Genomic DNA, 25,360 nt, shown 5'->3' with positions numbered 1-25,360 from the left:
TCATCAGGGCCTACTCTGTGAGAGAGACTGAAAACGATGTTAAGGATACACCGGAAAATAAGACAGATGTGTCCCTCTCCTCACAGAGCTTAGGAACTAGCCAGGGCACCACATGAAGGGGCAGATCATTACAACATGCCCTGTGCTGTGAGCTCCGAGACAGGATGCAGCACCAGGAGCCACGTCCAGGCAGAGAGGCAAGGTCTCAACTGGACTTGCAGCAAAGCCGCAAAGGTAGTACACGTGATGGGAGCAGGGAATTCACTGGAAATACGGATGGAAAGTGGAAGGCTTCGAAGGTGGGCCCATTCGTTTAGACTCCATTCTGTAGGTTGAATGTTTGGAGCAGGACGGTGAGACTTCACTGGCTGCTGTGGTCGGCCACGGCCACGGCCGCAGCCACGGAAGCCATGGGTGGAGGGGCAGCGGGCAGGAGGGAAGGGGGAGTCTGCCCAAAGCCTAGAAATTGAAAAATGAACGAGCATTTGAGAAATCATGTAGCTGCTTGGAGGAGCCAAAATCGGAGAAAAGAGCAAAAGGGAGAGAAATGTCAAACATAGAAAAAGGTTAAAACTTTAGGCTGTAAACCCGTTCTGGCTGTAGAAGCTTCAGCCACCGATTCGGATGAGTATTTGATATTATCTCAGCTAATTTGCTGCTTCATTTCTCAAGGACAACCCAAAACGGGCTGCAACCTCTCTGCTTCCATTACGCTCAAGGTGAGGAAGAGTATTGGAGAAACCTGAGCAGTTCCAACATTCCAGAAAAGCTGTTGGGGAGCTTTTTTCAAACATAGGGGATAAAAAAAAAATCCACCTTTTATATGGCTAAGAAGAATATCTAAAATATTGGGAAAGAAGCCTTGAGCCAGGGAATTTTATCACGTCAGACAAAACATTTCATTTTTACCACAATATTTAAAGGATCATCTGGAAGGTAGATAAAACCCTTCAAACAATGTCTGGTAGCAAAAGAAAGCTAAAGACTCTACTGTTTGAAAGAAGGGAAGGCAAGAAGAGTATCTAAGTTTTAAGAATAAACACTGAAGAGACAAAGCATATTATCTCTGTGTGAAATAAACAGCACTCAGCAAAGCATATTTTCATCTTATTTTACTGAACAATTCAGGGCAACAAAAAGAATTGTTTATCATGACTGATTCGTCAGTACTAGTGAGAGGATAGGTAATCTGCTGAATAGAACCAGACGCTGCATGAGGATATAAAAAATTAAGTTCTTTCAAAAAAGAGTCAATTTGCTTCTCTAAGGAACAGGAACTACTCCCTTACCTTCTTCTACTTTTGTTCTCAGTCCCTCCACATAGATTCAAGCCCATAACGGGAACTGGGAAGAAGGGGCGGGGAGGGGAGAACCCGTTTTGCTTCCCTTCAGAAGCCACTACAAGTGAACCCGTTTCTCTCCCTCCACCGGTTCTGATGAAATGTGGCCTTCCTAGCTGTCTCTCTGTCCTTCACATTTATGAACCTCCACTTCATATGTTTTGAAACTCAGGAGTTTTCCATAGAAAACATACCTCCTGTTACCGCCAACTGTCCATTCAGATACAAGGTAAAAGAATGCCAGGGGCAGTTTACAACACAGATTCGCTTCTTGTCCCACTAATGCTTCCTTTTTTCATTTTCATATCTGAGAAATCTTCACTGTTCTCCTTTTTTACTTTCTTGAAAGATATTTCTTCTGTATTTCTCGCTATCTACATATACTGCCCATAATTCTTCAAAAGAAAACAACTTTGGTTATTTTGGCCAATTAATAATAATAATAATATTTAATACATACTAGGTGCTTCTAGTTTGACATGACATGGCCAACACTTCCCAGAGAATGTGAATTTCAAAACTACCCTATATTGTAGGCACCAGTGCGATTCTCATTTTAAGTATATGGTAACAAAGGTCTTGGTTAGTGGAAGTAGAGTCAGTACTTGAACCCAGACATTTAATTTAGTTTCTGAACTGAAGAACCAAAGGCCCACTATGCACCAGAAGAGTAGATGTACATCAGAGAGCCCATCATTGCTGCTACACGCAACTCCAAACTACTCATTCTGGAGCCCTTTAAATAAAAATGTAATCTCGCACGCACAGTGTAAATCAGCCGTGTTTGCTTGTGCTTTCTCCATCTATGTGTAATTAGTCACCGCTGTCTTAAAATGCATTTGTTTTTCACGCTGAGACTATGGGAATTTATATCCATCTCTCCTCCGCGAGGGCAATCTTTTCCAGTTGTAAATCCATTCATGACTTTCAGTTTCAACACCTCTAGCTCCCTAGTGCCTCATCAAACACAGGCTGTTGCAAGCTCTCCCTCTGCCCTCATCAACCGCATCATCATGTATGTCCATGACCCGCAATCCCCACCCTCACCAGGCCACTCAAGGCTCTGTGTGTTCACCACTTATACCCACTCCTCTGAGTCTTCGTGCAGGCTGTTCTGTCTGCTGGGCTCCCTAAAACTCATAGTGACCCCAAAGACCTCCAGGAAGGTGATCTTCTGTGAAGCGTTCTCCAACCTGGTTGCAAAGGTACAGTTTTCATCGTGTCATTCCCCACTCTGGACATCTCTGTGAGGAGTCAACACACCTTGTTGTGCCATTAGACTGTGAGCATCCCCAGGGCAGGAGTTGCTTCTTAGCATCTCATATAAGAGGACATCAATCCTTTTACCTTCCCAACCCGATTTCATTCATCAGCCGGCTATCCCTCCTCCAGGCGGAGCCACCCTGCACATTACATATACTGTGTGCCTGGTGGGGAGATTCATGAAGCCTTCTTCACTTTCCCTTATCTTTTGAACATGACCTTACAGGACTTGTCTGCTCATAAGTCAGTTTAAGTAACTGTCAGTCAAAGTTAAAGACACAAACATTATACGGCTTACACACGCCAAACTTTATCCAGTGCAATTTGGCATCATTTGCTTCCATGATATTCCCGATGATTCTCTTATTACCCTAGAGACTTTTTTTCTCCAGGTTTTTTGCTTTACTATGGTTTGGGTGGTGTGTGTGCATGTGTGTATATGCATGTGTGTGTGTGAGTGTATACATGAGTATGTACAAATTAAAAACAAGATCCCATTTCAGTCTTTGCATAACTACACTTAAGGGAGTACTGAGAATCCTCCGTTTTTATTACCCATTATTAGCAATTATATCAAACATAAGAAATCCCCCATAATAAATGACCAGTTATTATTTACTAATTGGAGCACTAAGGTATATACAAGGCTAGAAAAATAAATGTTCAGAGGTTTTTATAAGAGCACTGGAGTTATAGCAAATCTATTGCAAAATGTTTAGTCTGTTCTAAGTAAGAAGGATACACTTTATTTTTTTAACACAGGATACAGATATACTAAGGGCTGAGAAATAATTTCAGTGTCAAGAAGAAGGGCCTAACTAAACCCAGACTAAGGTAAAGGAACAATTCGTGTTGAAGTGCCCAGGATCTGATTTAGAAACATCAGACTTCAACAGAATCCTAGACTCTTCTCTCCACTAATCCCATAAAGCCAGGAGGGGTCTGCCATGCTTGAGGACATGCAGTGCTGAAGACAAATGCCTGGGAACGAAGCCCCTTCCAGCCCACCCAATCCATCCCCACACAGGTTTAAAGCGGTGAGAGGGAGCGATAGACTTCGCGGTCCTGAAGTGGAAATATGGTAACGAGGGAGCAATATACAGCATAATGTTGGAGAAGAGGGTCCGGCCACAGAAAATGAGGCTGCAGGGAGCAGGGCAGGTAAATCCAGGAGGACTGCAATCTTGACTGATTTGAACTCCACCCAACACATGATCGCTCAAGCCTCTCAGCAGCAGCTACTAAAGGTGCTTCTCCTTTATGCCCACCGTGCCCTATCAGCTCTGGCCTTTTTAAACATTTGCTGTTTGCTAGTGAAATCTCTGTCACGCTCCTTATCTGGGAACTGACCAATAGAAATCTGTAACTGCACCTCCACAAATCCTAGAGGCCTAAAAATTTAAGTAGATTGTTGGAAAGCTTGCAAGAAAGTGACAAGCTTGACATAAGTGACACATCTGATTCAGGGTGGAAAGAGATTAATCAATAAAAATCAGTGGAATTTTGTGCCTTCAGACTAAAGAAAACAATGTTTCTAGAGGGTAGATATGCTATCATTTATAAAGGACGGCATCCACGGAAATCATGTCTAAATACACAACTGTTACAGACACTTCAAACTTTAACGAGGTGGATACTAGCTTCTTGGGTTGTTCTGCAGACCTTCTAGCAAATACTATAAAGCTAAGAGGGAAACATTACGCAAAATGGAGCAGACTGAAAAACTGGTGGACTCCTTAGATTTGTCTGTACTCAACCTTGAATTTCCCTTCTGAGAAAGCTGTGGATCCACTACGTTTGGATTGCACATACAACTGGTTCTTGAAGCCCCAAGAAATAAAACTGCGTTGAAATCATTTCATTGTGGAATGGCACAGACACATATGTTATGCCCTTTGAGGCACCTTTCATGATCAAAATGTCTAAAGGCAATTCTAACTAGAGAGGCAAAGTAAAAAAAAAAAAAAAAAGCCATTGGAAATCTTGCATAATTACAAATGGAAAATGATAATAAAATGCAAATATTCTGGTTAAAAAAATAAAGGATATAGTTGAAAAGCTAAAAATCCCAAAAGAAACCCCAAGACTTCTGAAAAACACCTTTTTGGAAGTCCAGGGGAAATATACGCTACAGATCTAAAGGGCCAGGTGCTTGAAATAAAAGCCCTCGTGGCTAGACTGGCAAAGTCAAAGGGCCACAGTAGGATGAAGGTATCGCCAGAAAACAAAAGAGCGTTCAGCTAGGGAGAATGAGAAGGCCCAGAGGTACAAATAAGTGACTAGGCCAAAAGAGTATTTGAAAAACATCTTGCAAAAGACTCCAAAATAAATACTGAAAAGTTTCTAACTACATCAAAGGGAGAAAGTGAGTGAGTGAAACTTCCCGCATTTGAAAACAGCACACGTAACAACAGTGCTGCAGAGAATAAGAAAGAATGACAAGGACACTGAAGGACTTTTTTGGCTCTATCTTTATGAAACAACGAGGGAACTTCCAAATTTGTCTATTGGAATAGACAGGCACCACGTGACTTTAAAGAAATGATGAGGACTTAACCAGGAAGTGGACAAGATGATCTCATCAGCGAAAGGGAACCTGTATTCAAGTTGCCCTGCAGACACTATAAACCAACTTGTTTGACGGAATGTGTGTCTGGTATTCGCAAACGGCTGCTACACTTCAGAACAAGTATCTGTGCACTGGCACCGTACCAAAGGGGCACCCTGGATATGGTAAGGCAATCACGGCCCCTGAGACTCAGTCCTGTCTCGAAAACTGAGAGCAGGTGCTGAGACAGCAGCTGGTACATAACCAGGTGTGAACTGGGATGGGAACTGCAGCATCATCTCTGCAAAGAAAAGGAATGCCTAACTCACCTCCTAGAGTTTCCTGAGTATGTACATCTTGCGGCGAAGGAGAACAAGTGGACAAAACGTACTTAGATATTCAATGCTTTTCTCTTCACTTCCTATTCACAGATACCCCAGAGTCATATTCCCTTCTCCAAAGCGGCTCCTTCCCATTCTCCCCACTCTTAAGAAACCAGCATCATTCTTAATTTCTCTTCCCTTCCCCGCTCATCCAGTCAGTTGCTGGATCTTGTCAGTTCTACCTTCTCAGTATCTCTCGGACATGTGCTACCTCTCCCCAGGGCCCTGTCCTCATCCAGTGACAGTTCACTCCTTCCTATATTAGCAAAATAGCCTCCAGCCCAGCCTCCCTCCCTTCAGTCTTGCTCCCATACAAATCACTCTCTTCATGCAATCAATGTGACCTCTCTCCCCTTCCAAACCTGCCGATACCTTCTCAGTCCCTGGCAGAAAACCACTGAGTGTGTGGCCCCTGCTTGCCTCTCCACTTTTATCTGTTGTGTTTTACATTTCAGGATAATGGGCTTCCATTCTGGATACCCCACACACTCTGGACCTTTGCACACGCTTTTCCTGATGCAGAGGACACATCCTACCCTGTTCCTGGGGCCAACGCCTGTTCCTCCTTTGGTTGTCAGAGGCCTCTCCCCCCTCCCCAAGTTGAACAATGAGGAATGACAATGGTCATCCTATGGGCTCTAATAGCCCCCCTTGGGGCAGTTATCCCTATCAGAGCATTTGTCACACAGTGATATAATATCTCCTTTTCTCCCCTACTAGTTTATAATAGAGATGTGGGCAGGAGCTATATCATCTTACTCGTCGGTTCCTAATGGGGTGCCAAGCAAGTGGTAACTGCTTAATATATGTTTCCTAATGGGGTGCCAAGCAAGTGGTAACTGCTTAATATATGTTTTTGGAAATACTCTCGAAGGTTCACACTGAATGAGAATATCCGATTCCTTAGGGAAGGTGAAAAGGGGACTCGGTGGAACCACCATGTCCTGAGTCCCTGCTATGTGTTAAGTACCCACAGAGGCCCTTGCATACATTACCTCATTCATTCTCAAGCCTGCCCATCAGGTGCATATTATTATAACCGCTCCATATATGAGTAAACTGAAGCTCGAAAAGATGAAGGGACTTTCCAAATGGCACAAGACTAGTTAGAAGGGCAGAACCAGAACTCGAAATTCTCTGTCAACAAATCCATCTTTGTACTTACTGCCATGAAGACAAACCAATAGGAATTTCTCTAAATAGAAAACTGTTAACAGTGAAATCTCCCGTGAATTAATCCTGTAACTAAACTCATTATTTTACATATATTTATATAAATGATTTTTTTTAATTTTGGCAAAATATATATAACATAAAATTTACCATCTTAACCATTTTTAAGTGTACACTTCGGTAATGTTAAGTCCGTGCATATCATTGTGCAACCGATCTCCAAAACTCTTCATCTTGCAAAATTGAAATTCTATACCCATTAAGCAACTCTCCATTCCCCCACCCCTCACTACCTGACAAATCACCATTCTACTCTCTGTATCTATGAATGCGATGACTCTAGGTACCTCATATAAAAGGAACCATGCAGTATTTGTACTTCTGTGACTGGCTTATTTCACTTAAAATAATATCCTCAAGGTTCATCCATGTTGTAATGTGTTAAGAGTTTCCTTTCTTTTTAAGGCTGGATAATATTCCACTGTGTGTATGTACATTTTGTTTATCCATTCATCCCTCAGTGGAAGCCTGGGTTGTTTCCACCTTTGGGCTATTGTGAATAATGCTTCCATGAACATGGATGTACTAAACTCAATATACTCACAAATAATGTGCTAAAAGATATTCACAACAAAACCTTGCAAATGACATGACACCATCTGGGTGATGAATTAACAAACTAATGGGATCAATTACCGAGGTATCTCAGTAAGCTATGAATTATGAGGAAAAGTGATAGCTACATGTCAATGAATGCCCCATGGGAAAAGCATAGTTAGGGGGAAAATCCCACTGTACTTATTTTTTAGAATAAAGTTAAGTACAAATAATTAAGCTATCTAGAGAAATAAATCTACACTGAAAAATACTTCAAGCTGTGTTTTACATATGATGAGCTATAAATCTGTTGCCACTCAGGAAAGTACTTTACACTTCCTGGAAGGTACTTCAGAAGAGGTTGTTCTGTTCCACTTAATTGTATCTGGAATTAGCAGCTTTCCAAGTACTGATTAGTTAATACTGATGATTTTCAGTGAAAGTATCATTTTCCTCCCTTCACCCCTATACTTCTGCTGTTTTATTGAGCCAAGTGTCCTAAATGCAGAGCACTTAGTGCCCACTATTGTTGGGCTCATGGAGAGGGTAATGGGATATGATCTGCTTTCAACGGAAGGATCTGGGGCAGAGGGGTGGCGGGAGGGGTGTGGTCAGTGGAGAAACTGACATGGTAACCACTAGGCGGAATACAAGAGAAACATATCTTTACTTAAAAGGTAGCCACAAACAACATCTGGGGGAGTGGAGAGGAGACATTGTTTCTCATTTTAGGAATGGGGCAAGGTTTCTTTAGCTGTCCCTTGAAGGATAAGTAATATATGGAGTGAAAGTTTAAGGGAAGAAAAGGCACAGGCAAAGACACCAAATCCAGGAATATGGAAGATGCTTTGGGAATTAAAACTTAACCCAATTTGGCTGAAAGAAGAATACACAAAGGGAAAAGTTGGAATGTATGCAAGGACCAATCTTAGAAGGTTCTGAATAGCATTTTTAATAGGACTAAGGAGTAATTGAGTAGATGAAGTTTGCAAATTTGTAGGGTCTGGGAAGATAACAGAAATTCCTGAAGCCAGAAGGTAGAATAGGAAATAGCGGGGACTGTGAGAAACTCAGGAATGCATTAGTCACAAAAAGGTAGCTTTGACTCAGCCTGGCAAATGCTGCCCAGCAGAAAACTCAGGTCATACTGACAGCCCCTCCAGACATTTATGAGTGTTTTCAATTTCCAGAAATCCTCTAGTCAAATGGGATGGGTCTCAGGTGCCACTAACCCGCACACTCTGGTGTGGATAGTGAGGCATCTCTGGGTCTAAAAACATCCCTTTCGGGGTGCCTGGGTGGCTCAGTCATTAAGCGTCTGCCTTCAGCTCTGGTCATGATCTCAGGGTCCTGGGATCGAGCCCCGCGTTGGGCTCCCTGCTCGGCGGGAAGCCTGCTTCTCCGGCTCCCATTCCCCCTGCTTGTGTTCCCTCTTTCTCTGTGTCTCTCTCTGTCAAATAAATAAATAAAATCTTTAAAAAAATAAAAATAAAAAAGTAAAAACATCCCTTTCATCTTCATATGTACACACCACACTGTTTTAGCAAGTCACACTTCTGTGCTAAGTGCTTTGTCTTCTTACACTCACCACAGTTTGTCCTTCACTCTCTGTTTTAATTCATTTTTCTAATTCTGTCTTAATATCACTATGTACTTGACAGAGGTATTGTGAGGATTAAATGAAAGAATCCATGTAAAGCCTTTCAAACCTTGCCCAGAGCTTCCAAGGAACAAACACTCAATAATCACTAGTCCTTTATGTAAAAGATCATTAGCCAAAGCTCACTGTGCACCCTCCTGCACACCCATGACTTCACCATGTTTACATCTCCAACCCAGTTGCTTTCTTGAGCTCTGACTCAAAAAACCGCCTGCCTACTAGAGAGCTTCCTTGGATGTCTGGAGCCAAACATCTCCACCCCACTCCAGACCTTTTTCTCACCTCATACTCCCCCATTCAGTAAAGAATATCACTATCTACCCAGAACCCCAAGAAACTCCTCGTACCATTCTTGAATTCTCCTTCTACTTGATACCTAACACCCAGTCTATAATGAAATCCTATCATTTCTCAACTCTCCTGCTCTCTAATCTATTGTCTGAGCTAATTCCCAGAAACCTGGCATCTGAGAAGACTGCATGCCTCATCTGGAGACAATCAGGAATGAAGAAGTTCAGTCATCTCTTATCTGCACTTGCAGCACCAGACAACTGGAAACACAGTCCTACTAGGTCCAGAAGAGAGTCCAAAAACTAGGGCATCAGGTATTATATTTCTTGGAAGATGATGGACTATGTTACTCAGATCAGACTTTCAGGTAAAAGCATCTAGATGATGAATCATTTAAAAAAAAAATACATAGAGGTGAGAGATAATAGCACTTTATAATATAGGCTGATATACATAGATGGGACATTTATTTTGAAAGACTAGCCACTTAGATGTGAAGAATGAGAGAAAATAAGGCATAAAGGATGACTCAGGTTTTTGAGAATTGGGATTATTGACTCAAATCAGAGACTGGGAGCAGGGCAGAATTGGTGATGGGAGGGACTGGATTTATGTTTTAGAAATATGGATACTTCCATTTCTAGTAAAATATCAGACTCCATTATTAGCACTAAAATTCCTATTAAAAACAACTAGATATGTAGGATAAACTACTTAAAAAATATTAAAAGCATCAAATATCTGACAATATAGGAATCAACAGGGAAAATCTAAGTGAGACACAAGAACATGGAAGCAAGCCACTTTTGCCCAAGGCACACTTTGCCAAACTAAGCAAACTTGAACTCTGATTTTGAGCCTCACACCACACAGTTGAAAGGATGTCAAAGCACAGGGTCGACCTGAGGCGGGGAACTGTAGAGAAGACCCTCCTCCTGTTGAGATGTGTGAGAGGTATACCTTCATGGCACAAATGAACTGGAAGTAAACCTGACCTCACCTGCATCTCTGGGAAACAAAGAAAAAGAAGAAAAATCCTTGAGTAGAGCTGTATGACCAAGTCAGTTCTCATCTGGATCTATAGTCTTAATTCCTATAGCATGGGTATTCCAGAAAGCCTAAATTTAAAGTAACCCAGTGTTGCCCCATGAACTAGGGAGACCCTGGGCCCTGGGGCCTCAACTCAACCAGACTCGAAGGAATCACCAGAGGTTCTTGGTCTTGTCATGAAAAGGGATTCAAGGACAACGACACAGCACAGCAGATGAGGAACACAAGCAGGAAAGTTTATTAAAGCGGAAAGTAGGCTCTTGTGATATGAGAGTGGGTGAGCTCAGGAGAGAGAGTGAGCTGTGTACCCTGGGGGATGGGTTTCTATCTTTTATTAACAGTTGTTAATGAGGGGGCAGAATATTCATTACTTGGAACCAGAAGCAGGATTTTTCGCCTTTTCTTCCTTACTTTGCTCAAGGCATTCCTATTATGACACCTACCATCTTGGGCCTGACTGGTTTGATCCGGCTTCTGGTGGAGTGCTGCCAGGAGAGGCCTCTGACCCTCCCAATAGCTGGCCATGAATTCCTCGTTGCTGACCTTCATGTACCCTATTAGAACCTAACTAACTGACTACTCTAACACCAGCACTCAACTCCTCTGTGAATGAAGGCCCTTCATTCTAGTCTCAGAGAACTCCCAGAAATGTTCAGTGAAGAGCAATGAGCAGCACACAGGCAAAACTAACCAAAAGCATAAGGACTGTAAAGGAATGAGATGGACAACAGGCAGCAGGAGAAAAAAACAGACTGTAGAAATAGAGCCATTTTGACATTAGAGTATCAGAGACAGATGATAAAAGAACTACGTGTACCAATTCCGGAGGAGATGAGAAGGGTGTGCTGAAAAGGACAAATTAGTGTAGAATCACAGCAAGAACCAGGAGTGGCTAATGAACTGATTAGGCAAGGGGAACAATGCTCCAATGCTCTGAACCAAAGTCCTGGCAACTGTAGTAGTTTTCTTAATATAAATTCTGAATCTCTGGGAGGGAAGAAACGAGAATAATGACAACTACACCAGGAAGACTATCACCCCCCTCTGCTTCATCCCCAATTACCCTGTCTTAGTTTAATTCCACTTCCCATCTTGTCTGGCCCATTACTACAGCTTCTGCATCAGTTTGCTCGGGCTGTCATAACCACAGACCACAGACTGGGGGTTTCAGTGATATACATCTGGAAGTCCAAGACCAAGACGGCAGCATGCCTGATTCCATGAGACCCATGTGGTCCTCTTCTCCCTGAATCTTCACATGCTCTGGCCTCTGTGTGTGTCTGTGTCCTAATTTCCTCGTCTTCCAAGGATACAAGTCATGTTGGATTAGGGCCCACTCCAATGACTTCATTTCAACTCAGTTACCTCTTTAAAGACCCTATTTCCAAATATAGTCACATTCTGAGGCACTGGGTCTAGATTTCAACATATGAATCTAGGGGGACACAACTCAGCCCATAACAGCCTCCTCACTAGTCTCCCCTCTTTTCTACCTTGTGTCCAGTCTCCCTTGTAGACTCCCTCAGAGTGCTCTTGCTAATTTGCAAACCCTTTACCTAATCAAAATTCCTAAGGGCTCCCCATTACCTAAAGAATAAAGTCAAAACACCTGAAAATGGTGTTGGCAGTGACACAAAGATACAACTAGGAGACTCTAGCTCCCACCCCCATCCCACTGCAAAGAAAATGCAACCTAAGTTAACAATGTGGTCTTGTTAGGCAAATGTAATTCCAAGTCAAGTGTTCTGATAACATCCCCCACCACTTCTAAGCAACAATCTGGAGCTCCTGCTGATATCACATCAAATTCTCTGTCTCTGCTATCTACCCCTCCTAATTTACCACCTGGCTCCACTGCCCACTTCAACTAATTGCCACTCCTGCTTTACTAAGCATCCTACAGTTCCCTAGCACTTCAGCCTCACTTTTGCTTCAGCCATTAGCATGATTGCCCTGAAGCAGGTATGCCATCCTGCCAACAGCACAACCATTCTTCAACCAAGAAGTTTCTAATCTTCCCTCATGAGTAAGCTCAAGCATCTTTTGCTCTCTGAAGCTCCCTGAATGATCCTGTTTCCCCTCTCTGCTAACATTTTTCCAACACACGTACCACCGCCGCCACCATCCTATCACCACCAACACCTGCCCTATACACCTGCATTCTAGGAAGCACTGAATGGCATTCTAAATGAGCCTTGAGCTTGAAATTGGTGATTGGAACATTCTCCCACTGTACCCCCAATCCCACACAGCCCCCAACACACAGTGGACCTTCAATAAATACTGTTGAATGAAAGACAAAGGCAATGGGAAGAAGAAACTTGAGGTGGGGGGCGTGTATTTGTTTGTAACTTAGGAAGGAGCAGAGACTTTGTGAAGATTTCACTGGTTGGTTGTTCACTGCTGGTGGCACCCCTGCTTGATGTCAGGACTGCAGGGTACCTTTCCCTTTCTCTTGTCTATTTCTTAGTCTCCAATTTTGCTTCTTTCCTGCCTCTAAATCATCCCATATGCAATCGCTAGAGTAATGGCTCCAATCATGGCTGCAATCATGACCAACATGGGATTTCCACTATTTGAAAACCTTATTAATCACCAGTCCATAATCTAAGCTTTCCACCTGCTGCCCTTCCTAAGCCTGTGACCAAATGTATTTTTTGTATGCTCCAAATGCAAAGAGCATTTCTATTATGCGATGATTTTCATGATGCACTTTCCTTCTAGAATCATACCTGGATTTCCCGCCCAGGACAGACATTTTCCATGGTTCCCCCAAACTGGCAGTAATCTCTGTCACCTATCAATTCCCAAAACATTGTTCTATGCCACTTAACAAGTATATACATACTTCCCCATTAGATTATAAATGTCTTGAAAACAAAGACTTTCTTATTCATTTCTTCTTCTCACAGCAAATAAATTTCTATTTAATAGATCTAGAAAGGGCTTACACAATTTTTAAATTACTACTATTGATATTCATCCAATATAGAGGTATCCAATCCAATACCTCAAAGGGTCATTTGAGCAACAAATTTTAATACTATGCCCATTGGTTCAAATCTGCTATTATTACTGAAAACGCAATAATCAGACTGGTGTTAAGAATAAAAATTCAAAAACTATATCTATAGCTCAAAGAAATACAATGCCAGTAACTAGAAATTTTTCCCTCTTATTTAATGTTTATTCTTTTAGGAACCCATTTCTAAGATTTAAGTAAAAAAGAAGAAGTGACATAATTTAACTGTTAAATAAACGTTCTTTATTTACATTTAAATGAGCAACTTTGTTTCTTATATGTAATAAAGAGATATTTTGAGAAATATGATGCCATAAGCCAATGGGACAGACATAATCATCTCATCTGGGGACATAGTCTAATGTTACCAAGCTCTGTCTCAAAGACAGTTGAACTCCTTGGCTGTTTCTCAGACGAAAAATGGTATACTTCCAATTGTAGATTCCAGTTTATAAAGAGAAATAAATGTAATCTATCCATTAGTGGGACGAATTAGGTGGATGACCTAAAACTTTCTGGAGGTTTCGGGAAAGAAACTATCCTATACTCAGGGACTACACACATGCTCCTTCACTAAACTATTCTGGAAATACCAATTTTGGTAGCATATGGCATTTCATGTCACCTGCCAAGAAAGGGGACAAATATGTTCTTAAGAGCTGGCCTGTGAAATGAGAACGTTACGTTTCTTAGGTATTCTGCTAGTTAAAGGGTGCACGTAAATGCTCACAGAATTCATGGGCAGACTTCATTCTTATTGGTCACAATCATCACCCCACTACAATCGGCAGGTATGACGCGTGTAAGCTATTTATGGTGCTATTAAATGTGAATATTGAATATCATAGCTCCGGCCTTAGACAGCTTTTTGTATGAATGTTCAATGGAACAGGGGCCTTTCTCTCTGGGCAGATTGTGAAAAAGACTGTTTTTGAAAATGTGAGTTGTGCTTAAATAGCTGAAGTCAGGGAAAATTTTCTCACATTGAGATTTATTGGATTGTGAATAATCTCCCAAGGGAAGTGCCAGAAGCCCCATCAGCGGAGTTATTTAATTAAAACTGTGGTGGAGTAAGTAGAAGAGATGTTGCCTGGGGGAATAATTTCGCATTGATCCCTGAAGGATTGACTTGATAGTCTTAAAATTCTTAATGGTTTCAAAATCTTAAATGTCTTCACAAATTTTCTTAGAGGAAAGGAAAAGCCATCTTGCTTGCAACCCCCACTTCCTATAAAACCAAACAAAAACCAAAACCAGCAACAAAAAGCAAAGCTTAGAAACCAAGTCTTCTTTTACCAATGCTAAATAAACGGGCACAGGGTAGCATTAGCTCAAAGGGAAAAATGGAGGAGCCCCATGCCTCTGACCAGCTCAGAGCTTTCCTTTACTTTTCCTCCTCTCTTCCCGTACTTAATTTCCTTCTTGTTTGTTTTTAAACAAACAAAATCCACCGTTTTTATGCAAAAATATCATTTTACTCTCAGTCAGTAAATACTCTGATCTACTAATGGACAAATTCCTATAAGGTCTCTCTGATGGTTCACTGACACCCACCCGCTAATCCTAGAGAAGTTTCGGAGGGAAAGTGCTGGAGAACAAGTTCTGATTTCTACACTTTTCAACCTTTGATAAGAGGAATTAAAAAAAAAAAATACAGATGCTGAGACAGTCCAGGGGAGGAGTCTCGACCAACCTGCGTGGGCGGAAGCATGTTCCAGTCCCTCGGACAGCTCTTACACATGAAACTGAAATCCCCACCCTGAACTAGCACCCACACCCCCACCAGCACCCACTCTCAGGAGGAAACATGTTCCAGGTACTGCAGTCGGCACCGCCTTGAGCGCTGGGGAGACAGCAGTGGTGGTAAAGAGGTGTGAGTTGTCCTGATCACTGAAAGTTAAAGAAAGAAAAACCTGAGGACTATACACTTCTACCTACACTAATAAAATCTTCAGTGGGGTTCCTGGATGGCTCAGTCGGTTAAGTGCTCTTGATTTTGGCTCAGGTCATGATCTCAGGGTCATGAGACAGAGCCCACATCAGGCACTGAGCGTGGAGCCTGCCTGAGATTCAATGTCTCTCCCTCCGCCCTTCCTCTGCCCACCTCCACTTGCATGCTCGCTCGCTCTCTCTCTCTCTCCCAAAATAATAATAATAATCTTCAACAGCCACAGGGCAAAGTTCTTTGTAAACTTTAGCTTGTAGCTCATTCTCTTGAGGAAATTCAGCCAAATACCTGCCCCCACCCTAGGGTCACCTGAGAAATAAAAATATCTACTCAAGGAAGGGTAGAGTTTGTATAAATAAACAAAACAGTTGCAAAGATCACAGCCAATTTCATCCCCTGCTCTGGATTGCCTGAGTACATTTTCGAATAAATCTAGAGGAAAAGTTTTCTTCTGGATGTTGCTATAGTGGACACGTGCCCAATACTGGGCATAGAGGTAGCTAGTGAAAGTGTAACCCTCTATGCATTCAGATGGACAGAGGACGCTGCTCTCACAAAACCCAAATGTGGACCTGTGCTGGTTTGTTAAACTTAAGCAGCCATTACATTGTGAAATTTGATTATGTATATCAATCCAGTATTGTCTTCTTTTTGAGGTTTGATTCCCCCCCACCGCAGACTGTTCTTTATCTTTTTTTTTGATTTTTGATTACAGAGCTCTTCCCCCAAAGCCTGAGAGTCGAATCTCATGGTGGTATGTGCTCTCAAGCATGCTCTTCCCTGGCTTAGCAAATGGAAAGCAAGTCAATAAAAACAACCTTGGCGTGGGTTCTGGTAACTATTCCACTTTCAGATTCCCATTAATTTCACCCTTGAGAAGTTCAGTGACCATAACCTTGCTTACGCAAGTCTTAAAAAAAAAAACGTTCCTTATCATCTGTTTCTCTATATTCTGTTTTATTTTATTAAGGAGGAAGAGATCTAAGCCTTTAAAATATTTCTGTTTCATCAGTTGATTATTTCTTATAGGTACTATTTAATATATTTTTTCTTTCTTAAATGACAAACTGCTGAAATGTAACATTTCCAGAAACATTTTTTATTCTTGTGTGTGTGTGTGTGTGTGTGTGTGTGTGTGTGTGTGTGTGTGTGTGTACAAGAAAACTTTCCTGACTTATTTCTGAGCTGGTAAGAATGGACCTTAAGAAAGAGTTTATGTCTTAATTCTTTAAAGAGAAGATTTGAAACTATTCTTTTTTATTTCTCCACCTCACTTAAAAAACAAACAACTTCAAAGTGATAGAGATGCATATGATGGGCAAAGCTGAAAGAACCCAGGGTCCACACAAGGACAAAACCTGCTGGCCTGCAGTGGTGACCCTTGTCACAGGAGGGCGAGAAAGTTTCTTCTCCTGTGGCCTTCTCAGCCCCTCTGGCAACTCCTCTGACAGGCAAAAGCATCCTTCAGACCGAGCCTTCCCTACACCACTTTGTACCTGTCACTAATAGAAAAGATAGTTGCCATTTTCATATGTTTTCTTCCTGCCTTCTGAATTTGGGAGAGATAAGAGCTGAAATCAAAGTGTGGAAATATCTTAGGATAGACTATAAAATATAATCACATCATAGATCTAGATTCCTATGCCTTTTGAAGCATTAAGTCAACACGTGGAGATAAACTAAGCCACGAACTGTGAACCAGAATAAACTGCATTAATTGTTGACCAGAGCCATTTGAGTTGGCTGAGTTTGAAAGGTCTGGCTGTTATTGCTATTGCTATTTGTGGTGGTGTGTGAGTCATTTTTAGAAAATGAAAATTTCCTTGCAAAGTAGCCAAAGCAGAGCCAAAGCTATCTTTTTCTAGATAATATTTAAAGCAATTCTGGGGCACCTGGGTGGCTCAGCCAGTTGAGCGTCTGACTTTTGCTTTCAGCTCAGGTCATGATCTCAGGCTCATGAGATCAAGCCGGCACTGGGTTCTGTGCTCAATGGGGAGTCTGCTGCAGGTTCTCTCTCTCCCTCTGACCCTACCCCCCGCTCGTGCTCCCTCTCTCTCTCTTCTCCTGTGGTTGAAATAAATAAATAAAGCAATTATCCCGAAATGCTACTCCACCCATCTCCATGTCTAAATATTCTGACTTATCTCCTTCAAGGTTAACTTCAAATTCCCCCTTTGCAGGGAATCTATCCTGAATCTTCTAGTCAAAAGTAAATCCTATATTCTTCACAACTACAACATCACTCACTCTTTAATTATAATTTGCCATACACAGCTTTTCTCTCCCCTAGTACTCTGCATACCACTTAGAGCTGAGATCCATGTCTTTCTAGCTTCCAACCACAGACATTATCTCTGAATAAAGACTTGATGAGGGAATAAGGATAAGTGGGTTCAGCTCCCACAAATCAGCACACACACTGACACAAGCCAGATCTGGGACACGTCCCCTTTTCCAGCTTTAAATAAAATTTAAATCCTGACATCATCCCAACATTAGAAAACAAACAAGTAGCCAGAGGAAAGCACATGTTGATGATGATTCTGGGTTGCCTAGGACCCCAATCAGGACATAGGGAAGCATGGTCTTTAGAACGCCTCCCATTATGGGATTTCTTGGCACTTCCATGAATTCTGGGGTCCCCAATATTAAAGGAACCTCTTTTCCTCTCTAATGCCACTCACTCAAACATTTGGATGAGATTAACATTTAAATTGGTGAATTCTGAGTAAGCAGATTGCCTTCTATAATGTGAGTGGGGCTCATCTAATCAGTTGAAAGTCTGAATAGAACAAAAAGCCTCACTTCCCCAGACAAGAGGGAAATCTCCAGAAGACAGCCTTCTGACTTGATCTGCACCCTTGTCTTTCCTGGGACTCCAGCCTATGGGCCCACACTTGCCAGCCTCCATAATTAATGATCTGATTCCTTGTAATAAATCTCTTTCTATATACATATATGTCTTATTGGTCTGTTTGTCAGGAGAATCCTGAATATTACCAATACCAATAAGATAATAGATATACTAATGTGTACTTCTACCAGCAGTGGGTAAGTGTTCCAATCCACAAAATATTACTTGTTTACTCTGACCTTAAACTCTTCCTCCCCTCCTATAAGCTACAACTAATTTAATCTTGTAGGTGGTAAAAAAAATTGGTTTATTGTGTGTCTCCCTCTGAAAAATGTTCAGTGGCTTCCCCCGGTCTTTCCAGAGTGAAGTTCAGACTCCATGAGGCACAGCAAGATCTGAGCCAACCAAACTGCCCAGGCTCTTTATGACATTGGGCTGCCCCAGTGGGCTTCAACTTCTTTATTTCAACTTAGAATCTACCACATAAAACCTTACTTGGGACCCCAGCACATCACATGCTGAGCCCCTTGGCTGGTGCAGGCACCCCTGTTTCTTCCTATCAGGTTACCCCTCATGGCAGCGAGGGGCCACGGAGCCCAGGACGGGAACCACATCCTGCTGGAGCTCCATGCTCTCTCCCTGCATGGATGTCACACTTTCCTTGCACCCTCTCCACTCTCATTCCTTCCCTCATCGGTCTCTCTATCTTGGGAAAAATCCTCCCATGTTGTCAACGTCCAGCGTGACTTGATCCTTGAGCCTCCTCGCTCACAGTGCTGGAATCCAGCTCCTCTCCCTCTCATTTCTGGCACTTCCCAAACATCGAAGGGTCTTACCCTGGTGCTGCGACTGGACAGCTCACAACCTCCAGGTGAGTAATGACCCTGAACCCTTCCATCAGCAGCACAATGGGAACACGTTACCTCCGCCGTGGTGTTTCACAAACATCAGAGGAGAGGACAATTGGTTCATGCCCAGGAGGCACCTGGTGAAAGTTAGGTAGAAGAGTAGTGTGGGTGGGCCACCCATCTGGGGGGGACACTTCCATAAGTGTAACTACGTTCACTTTAACGGACTAGTAAGGCCAGACACATGGGCTGCGGTAATTTTCAGCAGGATCCCACTTCCACCACAAACTCTGCCATGAAAGGGTTTCCTCTGGAAGGTTCCCACCCAAGGCACCCCAGCAGCTTTTCCCTTGGAGCAGTACAATAAATGCAGCCATTCTTACCATTAAGTTCTCCACATCAGTTACCAATTGAGAAAGGCTTCTGTAATGTTAATACATCTTTTAACATAAATTTGCATTAATAGCACCATCTATTCAGCATAAGACTGTCCCATTTGCTCTCCAGCTCTGAGCTGAAAGCCCCAGGTGGGGGGTGGGGAAGCAAGGATGTACAGTGGTTGACTTCTCATTTGAGAGCCCCTGCAGCTCCATGTCCCCCAAGCTGTCCTTTTCCATTCCTCACCACAATTTCATCCAGTGGGACACGTACAAGGTCTGAGAACTTGGCCAGATATTGGACCTCACCACACTTCAAGTCCTTACCTATAAAATCAAGATTATGTCTACATCCAAGAGGGCAACGGGGTTAAATGAGAAGATACTGACCAAGTTCCTCATACATAGTCAGCTATCAGCAAAGAGGAGAAATCAGTATATTTAGAGAGCATATGGTTCAGTTACTTCATCCTTTTGAAGTTCTTATAAATTTTTACACAAATTAGGATTTCTGGATTCCAACTCCAATCTTGTATTATTAAATAGATCATCAACTCTCCCTTTATGCTACACACACGTGCAATATGTATAGGTCCGGATACCATGTTAATAAAGCACACACAGAAAACTTCAAGTATATATAAGGTTAACTTTGAAATATGGCTACTGTATTTTTTAAATTCACTATCATTTTTTTTTTAAAAGGAATTCCTCCAAAGTCTCAGAAATGAGTGGAATACTCTCACTGGCCCATTACTGCAATCTGTTATTTAAAAATATAAATGATCAAAAACAATCATGACGAAACACACTTAAGAATACCATCATGAAGAATTCATCTATGTGGAGAGACAGGCACTCCTATCTTTGACCAGTAAGTGACTGAAAATCCTACCATTGTATTTGAAAAAGCCCCAGAAGGCAAAATCTCCCTTTGCCTAACTTCAAGAAAATAATAAGAGCAATAAATCTGGATGATAAAAGCAGGAAATATTGCCAAAATTGCTCATATATAATGCTAAAAATCCTACCTTGGTATGGCAATCACACCTCAGTTCCCAACAATTTAGCTCTATCCTCTATCTGAAACTTTCGGAAGAGGTCAAATTGCCTGTTGTTTGGGTTTTTTTTTTTTAATTAAAAATGTATATATTTGGGGCACCTGGGTGGCTCAGTTGGTTAAGCGTCTGCCTTCGGCTCAGGTCATGATCTCAGGGTCCTGGGTTGGAGCCCCAGGTCAGGTTCCCTGCTCAGCGGGGAGCCTGCTTACAGGGAAACTGCTTCTCTCTCTGCCCCTCCCCTCATTCACTCTCTCTTTTCTCTCTCTCTCACTTGAATAAATAAATAAAATCTTTTTTTAAAAAATGTATATATTGGGCGCCTGGGTGGCTCAGTTGGTTGAGCGACTGCCTTCGGCTCAGGTCATGATCCTGGAGTTCAGGGATCGAGTCCCACATCGGGCTCCCCGCTCAGCAGGGAGTCTGCTTCTCCCTCTGACCCTCTTCCCTCTTGTGCTCTCTGTCTCTCATTCTCTCTTTCTCAAGTAAATAAATAAAATCTTAAAAAAAAAAGAAGCAAATAAGACTTTTAAAAAAATGTATATATTTAAGGCATGCAATACAATCATTTGATATATATATATTGAAACAATTACTATAATCAAGGTAATTTACATTTCTTCTCACATAGTTACCATTTTTCTTTTGTGGTGAGAGCACCTGAAATCAACTCCCTTAGGAAATGTCCAGGGTTTAATGCAATATTATTATTTTTTTTAAAGATTGTATTTATTTATTTGACAGAGAGAGACACAGCGAGAGAGGGAACACAAACAGGGGGAGTGGGAGAGGGAGAAGCAGGCCTCCCGCCAAGCAGGGAGCCCGATGCAGGGCTCAATCCCAGGAACCTGGGATCATGACCTGAGCCGAAGCCAGACGCTTAATGACTGAGCCACCCAGACGCCCCTAATGCAATATTATTAACTGCAGTCCTCATGCAGGGAATTAGATCTCTAGGTGAAGTCATCCCCCATAACTATAACTGTGTACCCTCTGACAACTGCTCCCCATTTCCCCACCTCCCTGTGCCTGGTGACCATTATTCTACCTATGTTTCATCAGTTTTTCTTTGGCAGAAATTGGAATTCTTGATCTGGGACCCAGGCTACAAAAGCTCACCACATGAAGGGTGAAGGGTCCCATCTCATTTCCAGCCTTAGTTGCTCAGGCCAAGTGTTGAATAGCTCACTCTACTTTAAGGCCCTTGCCAATCTTCTTCTTCATCTGCCTGGCTAATCAAAAGTGGTCCATACACAAAAAACTTGCAGACAGCACTCAAAGGGTGACTGTACCCAACAGCAAATGAGTTCAATGACAAAATGGACTCAATAATAAATATTTCATTAAAGAGATTTTGCTAATAGACACTTTGTAAGCCTCAGTCATATACACAAAACTATTTTTGTGCTTAGCTACATCTACAGAGAAAAAGAAAACTAACACATGGGAAATTTCCTTACCTTCTAACTATTTGCTCTCCCTTAGCAATATTGTAAATTGTCCTTTTATAATATACATCCCTTGAAAAGAAAGCACTCTAGCACATGTCACATAATGTGTTGTGCTGAATGTCCATTTGGGATACAATTTTAGAGACTCCAGACAAGAAACACATGGTTCGAAACTCTCCTTCCCTAGACTATTGCCAACATCTGAAAATTTCATCATTAGTCGTTTTGTATCAAAAGTGTAGGGAATAATAATAGTGACAATAATAACACCCACCACTCCCTGACTGCCAAAGGTCTTTAACCATATGATCCCTAAGCCATTCAACAAAGAGAATGGTATTATTAACTCAGTTTACTATTCAGAAGCCTGAGATACAGAGGGATCGAGCAGCTAACATAAGGTTTTGCAGAAAGTAAAGGCTAGAAAAACCATGTTTTTCCAATATACCATACCCAATCCATGTGGCTATTACTCGAAGGACTAACTCACCAAGCACCAAACCATAGTCCCTGGTAGGCATAGCAGAAAATATCTAGGAGATCATTTGATCCTTCTTGAAATGACACCTTGCAGTTTCTGAAGTGTCCTCTCTTAGGAACTTGGACGAAGCAAAAAATGGAGCCAGTGCAGGAACGCTGCCCAGATTCACTAATAAATCTAGATTTGGTGTTACAGAGAGGACTCTGAACACACAGAGGTTGAAGCCAGCACTGAGTGCTTAGCAGAAGGAAGCAGTACCCCATCACTGGGAGGAAGCTCAGATTGGGAGGTATCTGGTCCTGAACCCAAATGCTGCCAACATCAGTTTAGTCTAAGCTCTAGTCATTATTATTTTTGTAAGAGTTTATTTATTTGTGAGAGAGAGAGAGCACAAGCAGGGGGAGCTGCAGGCAGAGGGAGAAGCAGGCTCCCCACAGAGCAAGGAGCCCGAAACGGAACTCAATCCCAGGACCCCAGGATCATGACCTGAGCCGAAGGCAGACACTTAACTGACTGAGCCACCCAGGCATCCCTACACTCTAGTCATTATTAAGACAATAGAAAACCTGGGCTTTTCTCCTACTACATTGAAATTTGTCAGATGCTTATTCTACTCACAAATGATAGCTCATTAAGAAAAATGAAACTGATTACAGAACTATTTCTTTAAAACAATAATATCATAAGATCTAGAAGTGAAATTGGAAAATACCACAAACACATGATAAAGCATTCTGTAGTTTCTACTGGGGCTTTAAGAATCAAATGTCGTAGTTGGGTAAAAAGGTAAATAAAATGTCCACTCACCTGATGCAACCACCTGGATCACCTTTTCCCAACGTCCATGTGGGAAAGTATGAAGAAAGCAGGAATAGAAGCCAACATCAGCCTCAGAGACATTATGAAAGGACAGGGTCATATCATTAGATGCCATGGTGGAATTTAAAAAATAAACCCTATCAGCATAGGATGGTCTTACACTCAAACCATAAGTAGGGCTGAAAATGGCTATGAGCTCTCTGTTTGTTGTATTGATCTTGAGCCATTCCATCTGAGTTAAGGTGTCCAGTGATGAATATATACACTCTAGACTCATATTCTCAGCAAGTTTGACAGTTGTGTCCCAAAACATCTCTTCGCATAGAGCTGAAATACACAACATCACATTTATTCAGTTAGGCTTGATGATTGAAACACCAAATAGATACCTTAAGCTTATTCTAAGCTTTATAAGACCTAGCAAGTTAGCAAATTGAGATCATGCTAAAGGCTAACGGTTTCTACCTTAGTCTAAAAAGGTTTCCACTGCCGATAAGAGGTATTTGTAACTTGTAGATTTCCTAAACAAGTGAGAAATTATCTGAGCCAACTAAAGAGCATTATAAATTCTAAACATGTCACACTATAAGACCAAAAAAGAAGTAAATTTTTTAAATGAAGACATTATCTTTACCTCTGTATACGTGAAGAATAGCCAAGAAGAAAGTAAGATAATCCATCTCTGGAAACCGTTTGGGAGGCTGGTCTATAAAAAAAGACAATTTATATAATGTTACATGCAGAGGCCCAGCACAATGCACTGCTTCCTTCCTCTCAGATATTATCGGTAGTATCTTTCTTCTGAAGTATGAACACAGGAAAAAGGTCTTAGCTTCAAAGTCAGGTTTGCTCTCGCACAAGGATGAGCAGATTTGAATCACTTCACTCTCTCTCGGGGAAATAGCTTATTTTCAAGCTTTTATTTTCTACAAAGATTCATTCATTGAACAAATCAGCGAATGGCCAGATTCTGCTCTAGGCGATTAGGACACAACAGTAAATTAAAAAAAAAAAAAAAAAAAAGTCCTTGCCATCATGGAACTTACATTCTAGTGGGAGAAGACAGAAACTGAAATAAAAAAGTAAAAAATGTAGTAAGTTATATGTGGTAAGTGCACGAGGAAAACAGAAAGCAAGAAAGTGGGGATAGGATAGTATGGGTGGTAGTGTTTCTCTTTTAGCAGGAAGGGGTGAGAAGTCTTCACTGAGAACTTGACGTTGGAGCAGAGACTGAAGGGAGGAGGAGAGGGGCCTGGGGTGTCAGGGGTGGGTTTGGAGGCTCCACCAATGTGCACTGTGGCTGGGCATGGCCTTCTTTTTACTTCAACATTTTCATAGACCTCTCAGACATTTGCTTTGGATTAGATGAAGGGACCGCGGAAGGACCTCCAGTTACAAAAGCATCGAGGCTCAGGACATATACAAATCTACCAATATGGATGATTTCTTTAAACTTTTTATTTTGAAATAGTTACAGAGTCATAGTAATTTGAAAAGATAGTACAGAGAGCACCCTTGTACTCTTCACCCAGTTTCCCCCAATGGTTACATCTTACATAATTATAGTACAATATCAAAACGTGATTGATTTTTTAGGTTCATCATTGTTCCCTTCCCTCATGTAAAATAACAGTTCAGTTTCTTAAGAACTTGTTAGGAACATATTACTATGTTAGTATAAAAATACATTAATGCCTCTATAGTGAGAGGAATTACATGAATGCATTTGCCCCCTGATGAGAGGGTCAAAATAAAAGGTAGGGAAAAACCGGAAGGGGGGAACAGGAATCACTAAAGACAATGTTGCCTAAGGTCAACTCTGAACCTGGTTTCAATCCCAAAGTTTATCAGTAGGTGTCTACTGTTCAACATCAGTATTTAACCAGGGAACTTTTTCAGGAAGCAAGAAATTAACAGTATGAAATTAGAATGTATACATATGGTACTGTATGGTGCCACCTTATGTTTACACAGCATTCTGTTTTCCACACCTATGATATTATCTGTACCTGTAAAAGCTGTATGATACAGTTAGATAAGGTATCTCTCTTTTGCAAGTAATTCAAAAAAATAATCTGTCCAAAATTTTAGTGAGCTGTGCCAGGTACCCTGCCTAGGACCTGGAGGTGCAAGACTTGGTCTCTGCTCCCAAGGCACAGTAGTATATTGGGTCAGACAGATTACAGAGGCAGTTTAT

General features: G+C 41.7%; 1 protein-coding gene across 3 annotated transcripts in view; it reads right to left on the bottom strand.

The window, feature by feature from the left end:
* CD226 (CD226 molecule) overlaps nucleotides 1-25,360 on the bottom strand; it is an 86,940-nt gene that overhangs the window by 44,835 nt on the left and 16,745 nt on the right. For all 3 annotated transcript variants that reach the window (XM_028102947.2, XM_028102945.2, XM_028102946.2), the window contains exons 2-3: nucleotides 23,798-23,869; nucleotides 23,152-23,490 (exon numbers count right to left, since the gene is read on the bottom strand). In XM_028102947.2, the coding sequence (XP_027958748.1) occupies nucleotides 23,152-23,490; nucleotides 23,798-23,869 (411 nt within the window). The remainder of the gene's footprint in view (nucleotides 1-23,151; nucleotides 23,491-23,797; nucleotides 23,870-25,360) is intronic.

The sequence above is a fragment of the Eumetopias jubatus genome, unplaced genomic scaffold (genome assembly GCF_037043125.1).
Source record: "Eumetopias jubatus isolate StellerSeaLion01/CBP00866 unplaced genomic scaffold, mEumJub1_p1.0 scaffold_16, whole genome shotgun sequence".
Classification (NCBI taxonomy): domain Eukaryota; kingdom Metazoa; phylum Chordata; class Mammalia; order Carnivora; family Otariidae; genus Eumetopias; species Eumetopias jubatus.
Note: the sequence above shows the minus strand (reverse complement) of the source record. Positions and strands in the feature narration are given on the sequence as shown.